Genomic DNA, 13,894 nt, shown 5'->3' on the forward strand with positions numbered 1-13,894 from the left:
CCTGTGTCCCAGTATGACAAACTCTGCAAATATCACTTTAAAGCATTTTATTCTAAAAAAAAAAATCTGAGTTCAATAAACAATGAAACTGTCTCAGAATGCACACATAGCTTAGCATAGGAAACAGTTTTTGTTTTGTTTTTAAAAAAAAAAAAAAAAAAAAAAAAGCACTCATCTCTACAGTGCTCAGACACTAAACATGAACCACTCTTTGATTTGATCCATTTGAAAGTTTGTTAAAGCACTGTGTGCGAACTGAAGCTGACAAACTTTGGCCGAGCTTTAAACACTGTCAGCAGTCCCGTCACAGAGACTAAACTATGTAAATATGTCCTGAACATTATCACATACATGGCTTCAGCTCTGAGCTTGTGAAGAACGGTGGCTCCTTAAGAAAAGGTCTAAGCTACTCATATGAAGAATCTAGCTACAGCTTCCTCTCCTCTGGTCGAAAAAGAGTACATATGACACGGAGCATGGCTCATCTTAAAACAGTCACTTTGTCTGATGGGGCGGGTCGACCACAGGCTCCCATGAGGAGGTAGGTGTGTCTTAAAGGGACTATTGTGATGTCACTGGGCACTCACGGGGTCAATGGGATGTGGTCTGCTCCACCTTGGCCCCCAGCAGAGAGGGAGGGCCCTGAGCAGCCCCAGGGGAGGTGGAGTTGGGCCGGATGAGTGGTGGGGGAGGGTGGTTGTGGGGTGTGCGTGTCTGGAGTGGGCGTGTCTGCAGGGGTGGTGGCTGGCGCAGCAGACTCGGTGGAGCTGCAGGGGGGGCAGGCCTTAGCAGGGGTGGGGGCTGGGACAGGGAAGAGGGGGGTTGTCCAGACGAGGGAGGAGGAGAGCCACCAGAGGCATCAGAGGGAGAGTCCTCCATCTTCACCTGTGGACACAATCAACACCGGTGATTTTCAATCAGAGCAAGTGATGTACGTTTTGGAGATTCTTTCACGTCCCAACACAGAATGTAACTATAATTCCCAAAAAAATGGTACTGAAAGACAATAATGTGAGTCTGAGTGTGGGAGGTTTGCTGGGATTTGAAGCCATGGAGTTTTTCTTTTGTCTGCAGTGTATGGCCTTATTCTAACCAGCAGCAGAAGGAACGGCCTTTTCTCGTGCCCCTATTCTCGCACATTGTTTTGTATTTTAATAGTTGCTTTGTGTAGTAACTAGCTACTCATAAACCACTTCCGTGGGAGAGAGACTATAACCAATTAATTTCAGAGAAACTTGCCCAACACTGATCCAGACTAATTTTTCATAATTGTACCACTGTCTTTCTAAATAGCACATTAAAAGGTACAGTATGTAACTTTGTGACGGTGGCACATCACTGCATGATTCCATGAAAATAGAAAGTTAAAACCACTTTGGCATAAAACGTCTGCAGGGAGAATGTTCAGAAAGAAGAATATTTCCATGGAAACAAGTAGGAGACGCCCTTCCTCCAGACCAAATATGAGTCAGGTTTGTGGAGATGCAAGCCCACATGTTTTTTTTTACATTTTTCAGTGAAATTGGAAAAAAAAAACATTATTTTAGTCAATTTTTGGCTGAAAAACTACATACTGTGGCTTGAGTTTATTTTGTACAAGTTAATTTCATGTAGACATGATTGAAATAAGACCTCAAATAAAATGTGAATGATTATTTTAAAAAAAAGTGGGTTGTTCCGCCAGCTCTGGACAAAGCTACAGTGTAGTGGCCCTCACCTCATCCTCTTCATTGGCCCCTTCGGTCCCATGGCCCATGTCCTCTTCTTTGAGAGCGTCTTTACTGGACACCTGCTCAGCTGCCCACTCTCTGAGCACCTCATCTAGGTTAAAGCGGCGCCGATACGTCACAAAAAAGGAGCTGACCTGGACATAAGAAATGTGTTGACTGAAGATTGTTACAGAGCTGCTACATAGTGGCCCATAGGGGGCCTACACACCTGTGCCGGGGTCTTTGTGCCTATAACCTCAGCGATGGCACTGAAGTCTTTCCCATAGCGCCGAATGGCTGTGGGCACAAGACAGTATCAATAAAACATAACTGCACACAAACTAAATCCACACCAAGACATTGTTTAAAACACGTTCTCTGAAGAACAGGGGATCACTATATCTTGTTTAATAGTTAAATTTAAAAAAAAACTATTAAAACCACAAGCCCCCTCCCACCCTCACCCTGCACAGCCAGCAGCTGCTCCTCAGTGGTCCAGCGAGAGTTCATCTTGGTGGCAGGCTAGGAAGCAAAACAGAGTGTCGTTGACACAAACATGTAGATTTGGATGCAGAGGGTTGATGGCTGAGCATCGTTACCTCGCTCGGTTTAAACACGTCCACGCCCTCGCTCAGGCTGTGCTTCAGACTGCTATTGGTCTGTTTGATAGCTTGCACCTGTACAGAGGTGAGAGGTCATGTATAATAAGTGTTGCATGTTAATGTAATAGCACATTTGGAGTTGTGCTTGCAGAGCAGAAACAGCACATTTCAAGTATCTAAAGGAGTGTTCCATGGTGTCACCTGTCTCTTGAGGGACACGAGCTGCGTGTCCAGTTGCCGTATGCTGAGCTGTCCTGCATCATGAGAGGCTGACACAGCAGTGATGTCTCCCTTGTCCAGGTACATGCCTTTGGGGGGCCTGCGGCGGGCTCTCAGAGGGTGGTGTCTGTATTGGGCCCCCATGCTTTCCTTCTTCACAGCTCCAGTGCGACTGGGCATCAGTTTATCCCCCCCGCTGCCATTGGGGTTCTGTTTGGCAGCCTAAAAAGCACCAGTTAAACACAGATCCTTGGGTCACACAGGGCAGTGGGTCATACATTATACTACCTCCTTTACCTCCTTTTTAGCATCGACCTCAAAGTCACTGTCACTGCCTGGGTCCCCCTCTTCCATCTCATCATTACTGAAAGTACAAACAGGTTGAGTTCAACTATACTCAGTACCAGCATGTCTCCAGGTCTGAGCAAGGTTCTAGTGGCCACAACAGTCTTGTACTGAAAAGGAGATACTTCTATTGAAACCAGTGTTGCTGGTTGAAATAAGACCTTAAATAAAATGCTCATGGTTAAACTGGAGGGCATATAAAAAGAAACATGGTTGAACTGGTGAATGAAATGTTGCTCACACTGCCCCAGAGGCAGATGGAGGAGCAAACAGCTACACAACATGGATCAAAAATACTATACTATTATAGTATAGTACTGTTATAAATTGACTCCATCCATACACTTGCTTCCTTTGTATCAGCTGGTTCTCCTGGTCTGTATATAGACTTTATAAAGAAGTGGACTAAGGGAGTGCAATGTCATCCATAGCTTTGGGCTCCAGCCAATGAAGCGCATCAAGGCTAGCTTTTAGAGCGGCTAATCTGGAGCAGAGTTCCATATTTGCAATTCCGAATGTGAGTATCATGGCAACAAAAGACCTAATGAGAATCCACGGTGTTGAAAGAATACGCCCCTTCCTGCCCGCACCAATGGTTTGGCAGGAGGTGGCCACTTAGCAAGGCTGTCAATCAAACCTGTTATTGCTAGCGGGAGTGACATCAGGGAAAGAAGGCACCTGATTCGTCTGTTATTAATGTTCTTGAATTACACCAAAATAGTGAAATGAGATTAATACAAGCATTTTAAGACAAAAATGACAAGCCTGACAGCAGCAGTTACAGAGTGGGGCAACGTTTTTTCAATAGAAAGTTGTTTCAAGCCAAACTGTGCCCATGCTCACTTCTTGTTTGGAATGAGAAGGCTAGAGGATTAGCCATGTTCATTTATATGTACAGTCTATGGTTCTACATGACTGCTGTGTAAGTGGCTCACCTGTCATCCTTCTCTCGCTTGCTAACCAGCCTGCGTGCCTGTCGGTCCATGACAGAGGTGCGGGTGCGGGTCTTTTTCCAGCTGTAGTAGTACTTGACCAGGCTTGAGATGAGTTTGTCTGGGAGCTGAACAGACATGTGCTTGAGCTAAAAATGTTCTGGACTCTAGAGTGTGGCGTGTGTCTCACCATCTGCTGGATGCGGTGGAAACTCTTGCCGTGGAAACTGAAGGCCTGCTCGAACAGCACTTTGTCCTCCACGGTCCACTCATCCGGGAATGGGGTGAAGTTAGCCAGGTCTGCCAGGGAGCGTTCCACGTCGTGTTTGTGCCACAGCAGCATGCCTAGAGCCTGCATGCGCGCGCACGCACGCACGCACACACACAGTAAAAGGCACTGCATCTCTCATTTTTACTTTCTTAAAGCAGACTATGTTATAGTTGTTATAGTTACAGACATGTTATTGTTGTTTCCCGTTAACATTTACTTACCCAAAGTTGTATTTGGATTGATGCATGTCTGAGAAATTTTCCAAATCCAATCAACTCCTGTTTTCACCACCACTGGTACACCCTCACTGCCCTGTACTTACTTTTCTCCAATTTTATTCTCTTAATGTGTGATTCAGCAACGTCATGTAGTCATTTTGGTACAAATGAAAAAAAAATCCACTGCTAGGAGGGGCCAACAGCAGGCAGCGCTTTATTGTGATGTCAATGTCACCTCCCATTTGACACTGCAGTTTTCTAATGCAGAAGTCGATTTAAGTAGATTTAAAATGTCCAAATATAATAATGATGCATAGGTGTCATAGATTACTATAGTAGACACAAGCACAATATGCCAGTTTTAAAAGGTTGGCTTATTTTGACTTCACAAGCTGCTGCTATATACACACACACAAATATACATATATACATATATACATATATATATATATATATATAGTTGCCAACATCACAGTTTCTATGTTTACGGTAAAGGTAACCACATGGAGAGACTGTTGCTCTGGTTTAAACATAATCTAATACCTGCTCCATGTTGTATCCGTGCTTCTCCTTGGCCATTAGGATGTACTCGTCCACTGCACAGAGCAGAAGGGTTAGTCAGGATAGGTCTGCTCATAGTGTGGAGGGTCTAGTGAGTAGGGTCTGATCATGTGTAGGGTCTCGTACAGATCTGATGGCATTTAACGTAGCGCCTGAACGTGTGTAGTGTAGGGCCTGATCGTGAGCAGGGCCTAGTGCATCGGGTCTACTGTAGAATCAGTGCTTAGCTTACACATGGCATCAGATAGCTGGCTGTTGGGACACCACACCAGCATGCTCCTCTGGTCTTTCTCTGTGTAGCGACTGGGACTGTCTGTGGACAAACAGATACACCTCAGGACACACACAAACATCCATCCTAGAAACTCCAAAACTGATCATCTTTACAAGTACAAATATTATAGAGTCCAACAATGTCTTGGACTCAACGTTCATTACACACTGTCAGTTTTGTTGCAGCAGCACAATAGATCTTTAGTCTAATTTCCACATTTCATAATAGGGATTTTGTTCCATCATCTCCCTTCCCTCTCTCCCTTTACCTGGTTTGAACTCTGGGATCTGCGCCTGGTAGTCTCCTCCCACTCTGATCATGCTGTCTGCAAGAGAAAAGCAGCCACCCGATTACATCCACACGCTCTGAATGTAAGTCCTGAGAATTTAAACAAAGTCAGGAATACTAAATGGTTTACAGGACTGTTCAACCAAACTTGAGACAGATGCCAATTCAATCAATTAGGCCAGTGTTCCCCAATCAGCAGTAGGGAATCAGGAGTACTCTTATGCCCTACTGCTGGATTTCAGAAATCTGTGCACCATTTGAATACATTTTCTTTCTCTGTAGTGAATTTCAGGATCTCTCAGAATGTTTTTTTTTGGACTGATTTGGCACAAATTAGTGTTGTCATTTGATTTCAGTACTAAGGAACAGACTCAATACTACAAATTCCATGATGATAATAATAAAAAACACTATTTAGACAATAAAATGTGGTTTTCAACATTAAATGATGGTACTTTCTTTTATATTAGCATGTGGCCTTATATCTGTGTAATCCTGTCCAGGTAGGTTCCATAGTGTTCCGTGGGTGTATTCTAGTCTCTGTGTTCTTATACTTATTCTGATACAGCTCAAGACCGTTCTAGAGCTGTGCCGGAAAGGTTCATTCCTGTCCTGTAAATGTAACTTCAATACCTGCTCATATGAGTATCTAGTTTTGATACTATTTAGTACTGAATTTTCAAATATTTTAGGGTTAAAGAAGGGAAGCACTGAATCAGACTGATGCATTACAGCTCCCCAGATTTGATTGGTGCAGGTAGCATCACAATACATACATCTATCCATCTATTTTCTTCCGATTTATCTGGGGCCAGGTTGCGATGGCAGCCGTTTGAGTAGGGAGCCCCAAACGTCCATTTCCACACACACTTCCTCTAGCTCTTCCAAGAGGATCCCTAGGTGTTCCCAGGCCACCCAAGAGACATAGTCCCTCCAGTGTGTCCTGGGTCTTCCTCAGGGTCTTCTACCAGTGTGACGTTCCCATACCACCTCTCCAGGGAGGCGTCCAGAAGGCATCCGGAAAAGATGCTCAAGCCACCTCAGCTGTCTCCCCTTGACGTGGAGGGTATGCAAACATTTCAAACTCCATCTCGATACTAAGGAATAGACTTGATATTTAATACTGATTTTGATACCACTATGATACTTGAACTTTTTTTTAGACAATAAACTGACATTTTCAGCACAAAAGATTACTGCTTTCTTTTTGAGTTCTTATACTAGTTCTGATATAGATCAATTTTGATAGATGGATATCTAGTTAGGATACTTGTTTCATATCAATTTGTGTGTGATTTTGAATCCTTTTGACAACCCTAGTACAGATTAAGCTGCCTCTTGCGCAGCTAGTAGCAGTAGCAGCTCAAGGACAGACAGTGTGTGTCTGCTCTTCTCCTCTCCCCTGCTCTTCTGCTACTCTTCCTCTCTGCCCCCCCTTCTGCTCTCCTTCTCTGCCCCCCCTTCTGCTCTCCTCCCCTCTGCCCCCCCTTCTGCTCTCCTCCCCTCTGCCCCCCCTTCTGCTCTCCTCCCCTCTCCCCCTCTGGTTTCCTCCTCCTCTCTGCCCACCTCTCTGCTTTCCTCCTCCCTGCCCACCCCTCTGCTTTCATCTTCCCCTCTTCTCTCTACCCACCCCTCTGCTCTCCTCGCTACCCTTTTTGTCCTCCTTTTCCCTCATCCTCTTTGCTTTTCCCCTCCCCTCTTCATCTGCCCGCTCCTCTCTTCTCTCCTCCCCCATCCTCTATGCCGTCCTCCCCTTCTGCTTTCCTCTTCCCCTATGCCCACACCTGTGATTTCCTCCTTCTCCCCTTTCTTCTTTCCACTGTCTTCCCTGAGCTCTCCTCTTGCTGTTCTCCTTTCCCTCCATTCCCTACTTTCCTCTCCTCCTCTACCCTTCCCCCTCTCTCTGACCCCCTTCACTGCCCCCCACCCACCCACGCGTGTGCCTGTGCAGTGTCTTACCGTGAGCGTGCTCTTCGTCGCTGCTTTCCTCCTCAGAGTGGGGTTGGCTGTTGCCGTTGGTAACGGTCTTGGCTCTGCTCCTGGAGAGGACGCCGGCCCCAGAGCGCTCCATCACAGAGGGCATAACTCTGAAAGGGTCATTCAGAACCATTGTAGATATTTACTGACCAATGCCACAGCCTCACCCACAGCACAACAGACAGAGAAGTGCTCTTTTAATCTGATCAGATCAGGATCATGAGGAGTACCACACTACTGCACACACAAGTAGTGCTAGGGCCACATTAGGGTTTAGGGGAGAAACATGCCATATTCCATATTAGAATAACATTTACATTTCACACGGTTAAAACTGAGGTATAGCTGACAAGGTATAGCTAACAGTCTAGCACTCAAGAGCCGTCTGGTGAACATCGTGGCGAACATAAAGAACGTGGAAGAGGGTATCACCACTGACAGCCGAAGAGCCAAACTAGACGGTCATTTGAGGACACGGCCCGGCTACTTCTGGCTGCACTAACACAACACCGCGCTCCCCCTCACGGGATACGGGGTGCGGGACGCAGCAGCTCCGGAGCCAAACTCTGCCACACAATACGAGCGTTCGAGGCTCTCAGTGGGCGTCTTTGTCTGAGGCTGTGCCCGGGGCCCCAAACAAACAGCTGCTGTGCTCAAACTTCGCTCCGAACCAAAAGGAGGCCACTTTAACGCAAATAACGCTCCATCAATATAAACACACACTTACAGTATAGTCTACGAACACGGCCACATTAGGTCATTACACGCGTCTCACTTCTACACCTTTAGTTACCGAGATAGCCTCGATCACCGCTGGGGTAGCCTCGAACATGCACAGAGATGTATTAATCAATCCAATTTAAATTCAGACAACAGGGAACCAAAATGACGTCTTTAAACTTGGTGCTTGACCTGGTCGCGACCATGTGGCTCACGTGGTAAACCTTAAAAAAGCCTAAAAGCGTAAATAGCACAGTACAGACTTCACAGTGTAGTTCTCTACACTTTACTATGAGGCTTGTTTTCACACTACAGGAGACACCGACGCACAGTTTATTCGCCGCTGAACGCAGTTTAAAGGAAGTGTCGGCGGTTCAAGTGCCGACAGCAGTGATCTTTCTTCTAGAGAGTTTACACACGGGGCAGGAGACAACTGGCAGATAGTGTCACACTGGAGCCCTTTTGTTTGTCCACGCTGAGCCCGTGGCTGCTCCCCGGAGAATCGGGGCTCTGACTCGGCTCTGAGTCCGCGTGGAACAGCCCAAACTCGCAGTGTGACTCATTAAGTCCACTCCGGCTGTCCCTCCACGCGGAGCGGACATCGTCGCTCGTGCTGCTCGCTGGAATTGGCTTTAGGACCTTCTAATCTCCGGACGAGTGTTTCACAGTCGGGTCGTTCATAGAATAACACGGAGGAGGATGCTAGCGTTAGCCTGTTAGCTCGGGGCTAGTAGAGCGTTACATTAGTAACGTTAGTAATGAGTGAGAACAGTTGCACTGTACCTTACTCGTCTTTCTCGATCTTGTCCGCACTCAAAGTTAATCTGCGGCCCTGTCTGCGTCCCTCAGCTCTCCTCGGTTGGACAGGAGACCCTCAGAGCATCCGAAATGCTTTAATTCGGCTCTAATTGGAGCGTAGCGGGTACAATGAGGAGCAGAGCTGATGGAGCCGCCGCGCCGACACTCAACCAGAGCCGTGCCTGACTACATCCACAGCACTGTGGACATCCGCCCCATGCCTCTCCCAGTGAGCCGTCAACTAGACCCCCAAACTGTCCCAGCTCTGCTCTACCTGTGTCATTGGTCTGATCCAGCACTCATGATTCAAATGTGGTACAGTTGTGTTTCATATCTCTGGTACAGCACGTTTAAACAGAGATCCGCTGTAGGCTTTCAGGGTATGGGATTCAACATATAGCCCTCTTGAATAAAAAATAAGATATAAATTTATATCGTACAGAAACGTCTATATAATTTCCAACATAAAAGTAACATAGTAAAGCCGTGCCTGCCCCCCACACATTGGCTCATCTTGTCCTGATCCTAGTGAGGCAGAGTGGTGCGGAGGGATCTGTAGCGGCGCATCAGTGTGCTGAGGCAGGCTGTCCAGACTTGCGCTGATGTATGCACAGAGGCGGGTGCGTGCGTTTGTCTACGTGTGCGCGTCAGCAGTCACTCACAAATCATTCGTTTCCTTTTTAAACAGTTAGAACTATTTCGGGTGTTGCTCTGACACACGCACGCGCACACTGGGGCGGACCCTGACTGCAAACATCAGGCCTTTGCTCCTGTGATTCTGGTCCTCTGCCTCTAATCCTCTCTACTCTTCTGGCTCTGCTCCCATGGATGTGCTCCTCTAGCTTTGCTCCTCTGGCTCTGCCCCTCTGGCTACTACTACTCCTTTGGCTCTGGTCCTGTGACTCTGCTCCTCTGGCTTTTTCCTTTGCGCTGCTTCTCTCCCTCTGCTCTTGTTTACTCCTCTGGCTCTGCTCCTCTGGCTTTGCTCCTCTGGTTCTATGAATATGGGTGAGGTCCACTTGTCTCCCCCTCCCCCACTCCAGTTACACACTGAAGACTCTTTGTCCTTCTCTTCTGTGCACACTACTTCTCCTGCTCCTCCTCCTACTTCTCTCCTCTGATGGGGGGGGTCGCCACCTGTCTGTCTCCATGGAGATGTTATTTCTTTGCTCATAATGTTCCACAATAATTTATCTTATATTTATTCAATTACAAGTATCTATTGTATCTCAAAATACATAGAAAACATGCATCCTTCCATAGTCTCTCCACAGATCTGAGAATAATAATGCCTTACAGTTATAACGCTGGTACAGGCTTGTTGATATCTTTCAAAGTGCCATGTAGTCATTCTACATTCAGTGGTGGTAAGATACTACTGTAGCCACAGCTGCCCTGAGAGACTGATGGAAGCGAGGCTGCCAATCTGCACCATTGACCCCTCACACCACCAATCACTCACACGCACACACACCAGTTTCATGCAAAGCAAAGTGGGTGAAGCGGATACAACAGAACTTGATCCAAGTTGGAATTGTTCTTCCAACCTTCAGGTTGGTGCACGAGTCTGACAATCAGACTCTCCACCAGAAAAGTTAGTGCCTCTTGAAGTTGACACAAATCTGCTTATCCAGTCATCTTGTTGCAATGCATAGCTCCTCCTTTAAGTAGACCTGGAGTCGAAGAGGGCTAGGCCTCTTTGGCGGCTACCACGAGTAGTCTGTGCTGCCATGATCCACTTTTCTTATTGCACATTAAAAAACTACCTTTCAGTATAAACTTTTGTCATAATGCTGGTGCAGGTGGGACCAAAAAGTGCAGAACTCGGGGCAAGTTTACAGTGTTTATTTACAGTTTGTCAGACAAGTATAGGTTAGACTGGCAAGGAGCGAGGTGCTGAGTGCGAGCCAGAGTCCGGGAATGCTTCGCGGAGAGCAGGGGCAGGAATAGGGAGTAACCAGAACCGGAGCGGGAGACAGGAACAGAGATGGAGCCAGGGTCAACGAAGGCAGGGAGCGGGAACCAGAGCAGTGTGCAAGCTGGGGTCCAGAACAAGACAAGGTGGTGGTGGAGACAAGACAGACAATACCGGAGCAGGAACACGGGGCCAGGAATAGAGGCAGAGGAGCTGAGACGGTCCAGGGAACAGGAATATGAGGGCAGGAAAAAATCCAATCAGCATCAAAAAGTAACATGAGAGTACAAAAAGACAAGCAGGAATTGTCACGTTTGACACGCAGACAATCTGGCACTGAGGCCGTGTCCCAATTCGCCCACCTGGCCATGGGCCGTGTCCCAATTCGCCAAATGCACCTTTTGCAGGGTCCCTTCGAAGTACTCTTCAAAGTGTAGTTTGAAGGTTCCGGTCGAGAATCTGCCCTCCTCAGTGTAGCCGCCATCTTGCTGAAGTGGGACAGGCCTACACCACGGACCACACTTCCACCGCTGTCTTTGAGCGTACGATACGTACATTACGTACGTTATTTTTAATTATTTATTATTTAATAGAAGAAAAGTCAAGATGTCGTCGTCACAGCCGTTTCTTTCTGTTTAGATTGAATATCAATAGGCAAATATAACGTTCGAGGTGATTTTTTTACTCAATTGTAGCTACTTCATAACTTTAACAAAATATACCTTGTGAAAACGTAATAACAGAGACAGAGGTAACAATATAATTTTTACATTCATAGTCTATAAACCAGAGAACACTGATTATTTGTACATATAGTGGGATATTGCAGTTTAATGGTTCGGTATTTTGGCCAGTGGCTACACCACTTTAATAACAGCAGAGGGCGCTGTTTCCCTTCTATGCCGTGCCAGTTCTTTCAATCTGATTATTATAAGGTATTTTCTAGCAGTGCAGCGCTACATCAAACTAGTATCTTGATTTACTAACACGAAGGTAAATGACACGTGCCCACGAGGGGGTGCAGACCTATGGAATGTACGGAACTCATAGAGATTTTGTGCACGTCTCAGGACTCTCTTCTGTACTTTCCTCAGAGTCCGTTGCTTCATTGTTCACTTTACCTGTGTGGATCATTAAACTCTTCTGACTTTACGTTTCAGTCTCTTGGTCTTTGACACAATATAAACAAACATTCTTACATTATTCTTATTGCAATAATAATTTCTCATGATAATAATGTCTCTTATTGTCTAGCAATAACTGCACATTCCTTTATTCCATGTAACTCCCCTCCTTTTTAATCATCAAACACACGGCCTGTACTTATCTTTATTCAGATTTAAAAGTTTCATGTCACACTGTTGTAGATGAGGTAAACCAGTACGCACATTTGAACGTGTATTGCGCAGTGGACTCCATTTTCTTCTCTTTTTTGCGCAGCCGCGGTGCATGATGGGATATAGAAGTGCGTGAAGTGTGCACGGATGCACGCTTCGGTTACGTCCGATCTCCATGGAAACGGTGCAAAGGGAAGGGCAGGTTTTCGGCCGCATTCAGTAGGGTGGGTTGAAATGGGACAGCCCTTGTCGCACCGGAAATTACGTAACTGCCCTTCGAATCGCCCTTCCAATGGTGTTTCTAAGGCCAGGTGGGCGAATTGGGACACGGCCTTAGAATCACCATTGGAAGGGCGATTTCGATCTTTATATCCAGCCTCGGCTTGTTACGCACGCAGCAAACTCCGTCTGTTTGCAGTAAACCACTGCATGTCACGCATCAGCGTGTTCCGCAGTTCATGGGCTTTAAGAGGAAAACATCACTAAACGTGTGTAATGTAACAGCTTGATTCTACAAGGGGGAGAGTGGGGCGTACTCTTCCAGTCATCTGTAGCTCTCATTCACTGTCCGCGGCTCCAGTAACCCACAGCCCCCACCTTATTGGCCAACTTTGGTGTCAATCACAAGCTAACAAGTTTGTTTTGCACTGAGGAACAAAGTTGGCGCTGTCAGAAGTTTATTATGCCTGAAACTGACAAAAGAAATGCAGAGAAGCGACGGAACAGATTTCACTTTCCTGCAGCAGATTGGACATGGAGGCTCTAACTTCTTTTGTGGACATAATTTCTTGACTGGATTATATTCTCTGGACCTTTACGGAACGAATGAGACCAACTTTGTGTGAATATGTTGATGTTTGACAGAACCAGAGTGCTCAATGGTAAGTGAAGTCCAAATCCACATTTCTGACTTCTCTGTAAAAACGGCTTTCCTGTCAGCACTGTGGTGATTAGAGGTGTAAATGGTTTACATATTCAGAAAGATGAATGTCGTAGCTTTCATTTGATGTGTAGAATGTTTGTGTGCGTGACGCAGAAATACACGTACATTGCTGTAAAGTTGTAACGTAAAGGCCCGCGGGCGGGCCGTCGGAACGCTAAGTTTAACTGAAATGTAAAAAAATATATATATATTAATTTAATGAATGCATTTGGAAAACAATTTGTACAATTAGCCTTGCATATTCATGCTTTACTACATGTTACAGGCCAAATCGAATGTAATATATACATATATGTATATCCTGGCCCGGCCCCTCTGTCAAATTTTAAAACCCATTGTGACTTGTGTGTCAAAAAGTTTGGCCACCCCTGGGCTTGCTGCCCTATAGCTCAGCCGACTCGTGGTGGAGTTCACCCCGGTGAAGCAGAAGATCGCATCCCGTCGGGCTAGGGACGGGTCTCTCACTGTAGTATAATATAATAATTATTATATACTTATAATATATACTGACCCTTTAGATGACTTATTTTAGATAGAAATTAGTTTGCATTAGTTGCAGACAGTACTATACACATTAGGCTAACACAACATATAAGAAAGCCTCTTGCACTGATGAGAAAGTAAACTCGCACGCAATCTCTTATTCACAGACGAATTTAGGTATGTATGTAGTTGTCATAAATTGAAATCACAGGGTAGCGTGGCCGAGCGGTCTAAGGCGCTGGATTAAGGCTCCAGTCTCTTCGGGGGCGTGGGTTCGAATCCCACCGCTGCCAGGTGTCTTT

At 46.0% G+C, this 13,894-nt stretch overlaps 1 protein-coding gene and 1 non-coding gene across 3 annotated transcripts; one reads left to right on the forward strand and one right to left on the reverse strand.

The window, feature by feature from the left end:
- Positions 1–33: 33 nt before the first annotated feature.
- On the reverse strand, positions 34–9,114 carry rcor2 (REST corepressor 2). 2 transcript variants are annotated; one of them, XM_033983545.2, is made up of 14 exons: positions 8,900–9,114; positions 7,379–7,506; positions 5,400–5,456; positions 5,090–5,170; positions 4,840–4,892; positions 3,998–4,159; positions 3,811–3,935; positions 2,828–2,894; positions 2,513–2,752; positions 2,309–2,386; positions 2,174–2,231; positions 1,939–2,006; positions 1,718–1,864; positions 34–885 (listed from the first exon to the last, which is right to left on the reverse strand). In XM_033983545.2, exons 2-14 carry the CDS (start codon positions 7,500–7,502, stop codon positions 592–594), a joined length of 1,554 nt encoding a protein of 517 aa, XP_033839436.1. In that variant the 5' UTR covers positions 7,503–7,506; positions 8,900–9,114; the 3' UTR covers positions 34–591. The 2 variants fall into 2 exon arrangements, with proteins under 2 accessions (XP_033839436.1, XP_055084931.1); XM_055228956.1 differs by having other exon boundaries at positions 2,819–2,894.
- A 4,689-nt stretch (positions 9,115–13,803) lies between these two features.
- On the forward strand, positions 13,804–13,885 carry trnal-aag (transfer RNA leucine (anticodon AAG)). Its single transcript has one exon. It is a non-coding gene; the product is annotated as a tRNA-Leu (tRNA).
- Positions 13,886–13,894: the final 9 nt, after the last annotated feature.

The sequence above is a fragment of the Periophthalmus magnuspinnatus genome, chromosome 18 (assembly GCF_009829125.3).
Source record: "Periophthalmus magnuspinnatus isolate fPerMag1 chromosome 18, fPerMag1.2.pri, whole genome shotgun sequence".
In the NCBI taxonomy this organism is placed as follows: domain Eukaryota; kingdom Metazoa; phylum Chordata; class Actinopteri; order Gobiiformes; family Gobiidae; genus Periophthalmus; species Periophthalmus magnuspinnatus.

Bases quoted from the DNA above. Each gene is read 5' to 3' on its own strand.
- rcor2 (XM_055228956.1), bottom strand. From the start codon at position 7,502: ATGCCCTCTGTGATGGAGCGCTCTGGGGCCGGCGTCCTCTCCAGGAGC. The intron at 3,936-3,997 runs GTGAGACACACG...ATGTCTGTTCAG, and splicing joins TCCACCGCATCCAGCAGATG to CTCCCAGACAAACTCATCTC. The intron at 2,007-2,173 runs GTGAGGGTGGGA...TTGTGCCCACAG, and splicing joins GCAGCTGCTGGCTGTGCAGG to CCATTCGGCGCTATGGGAAA.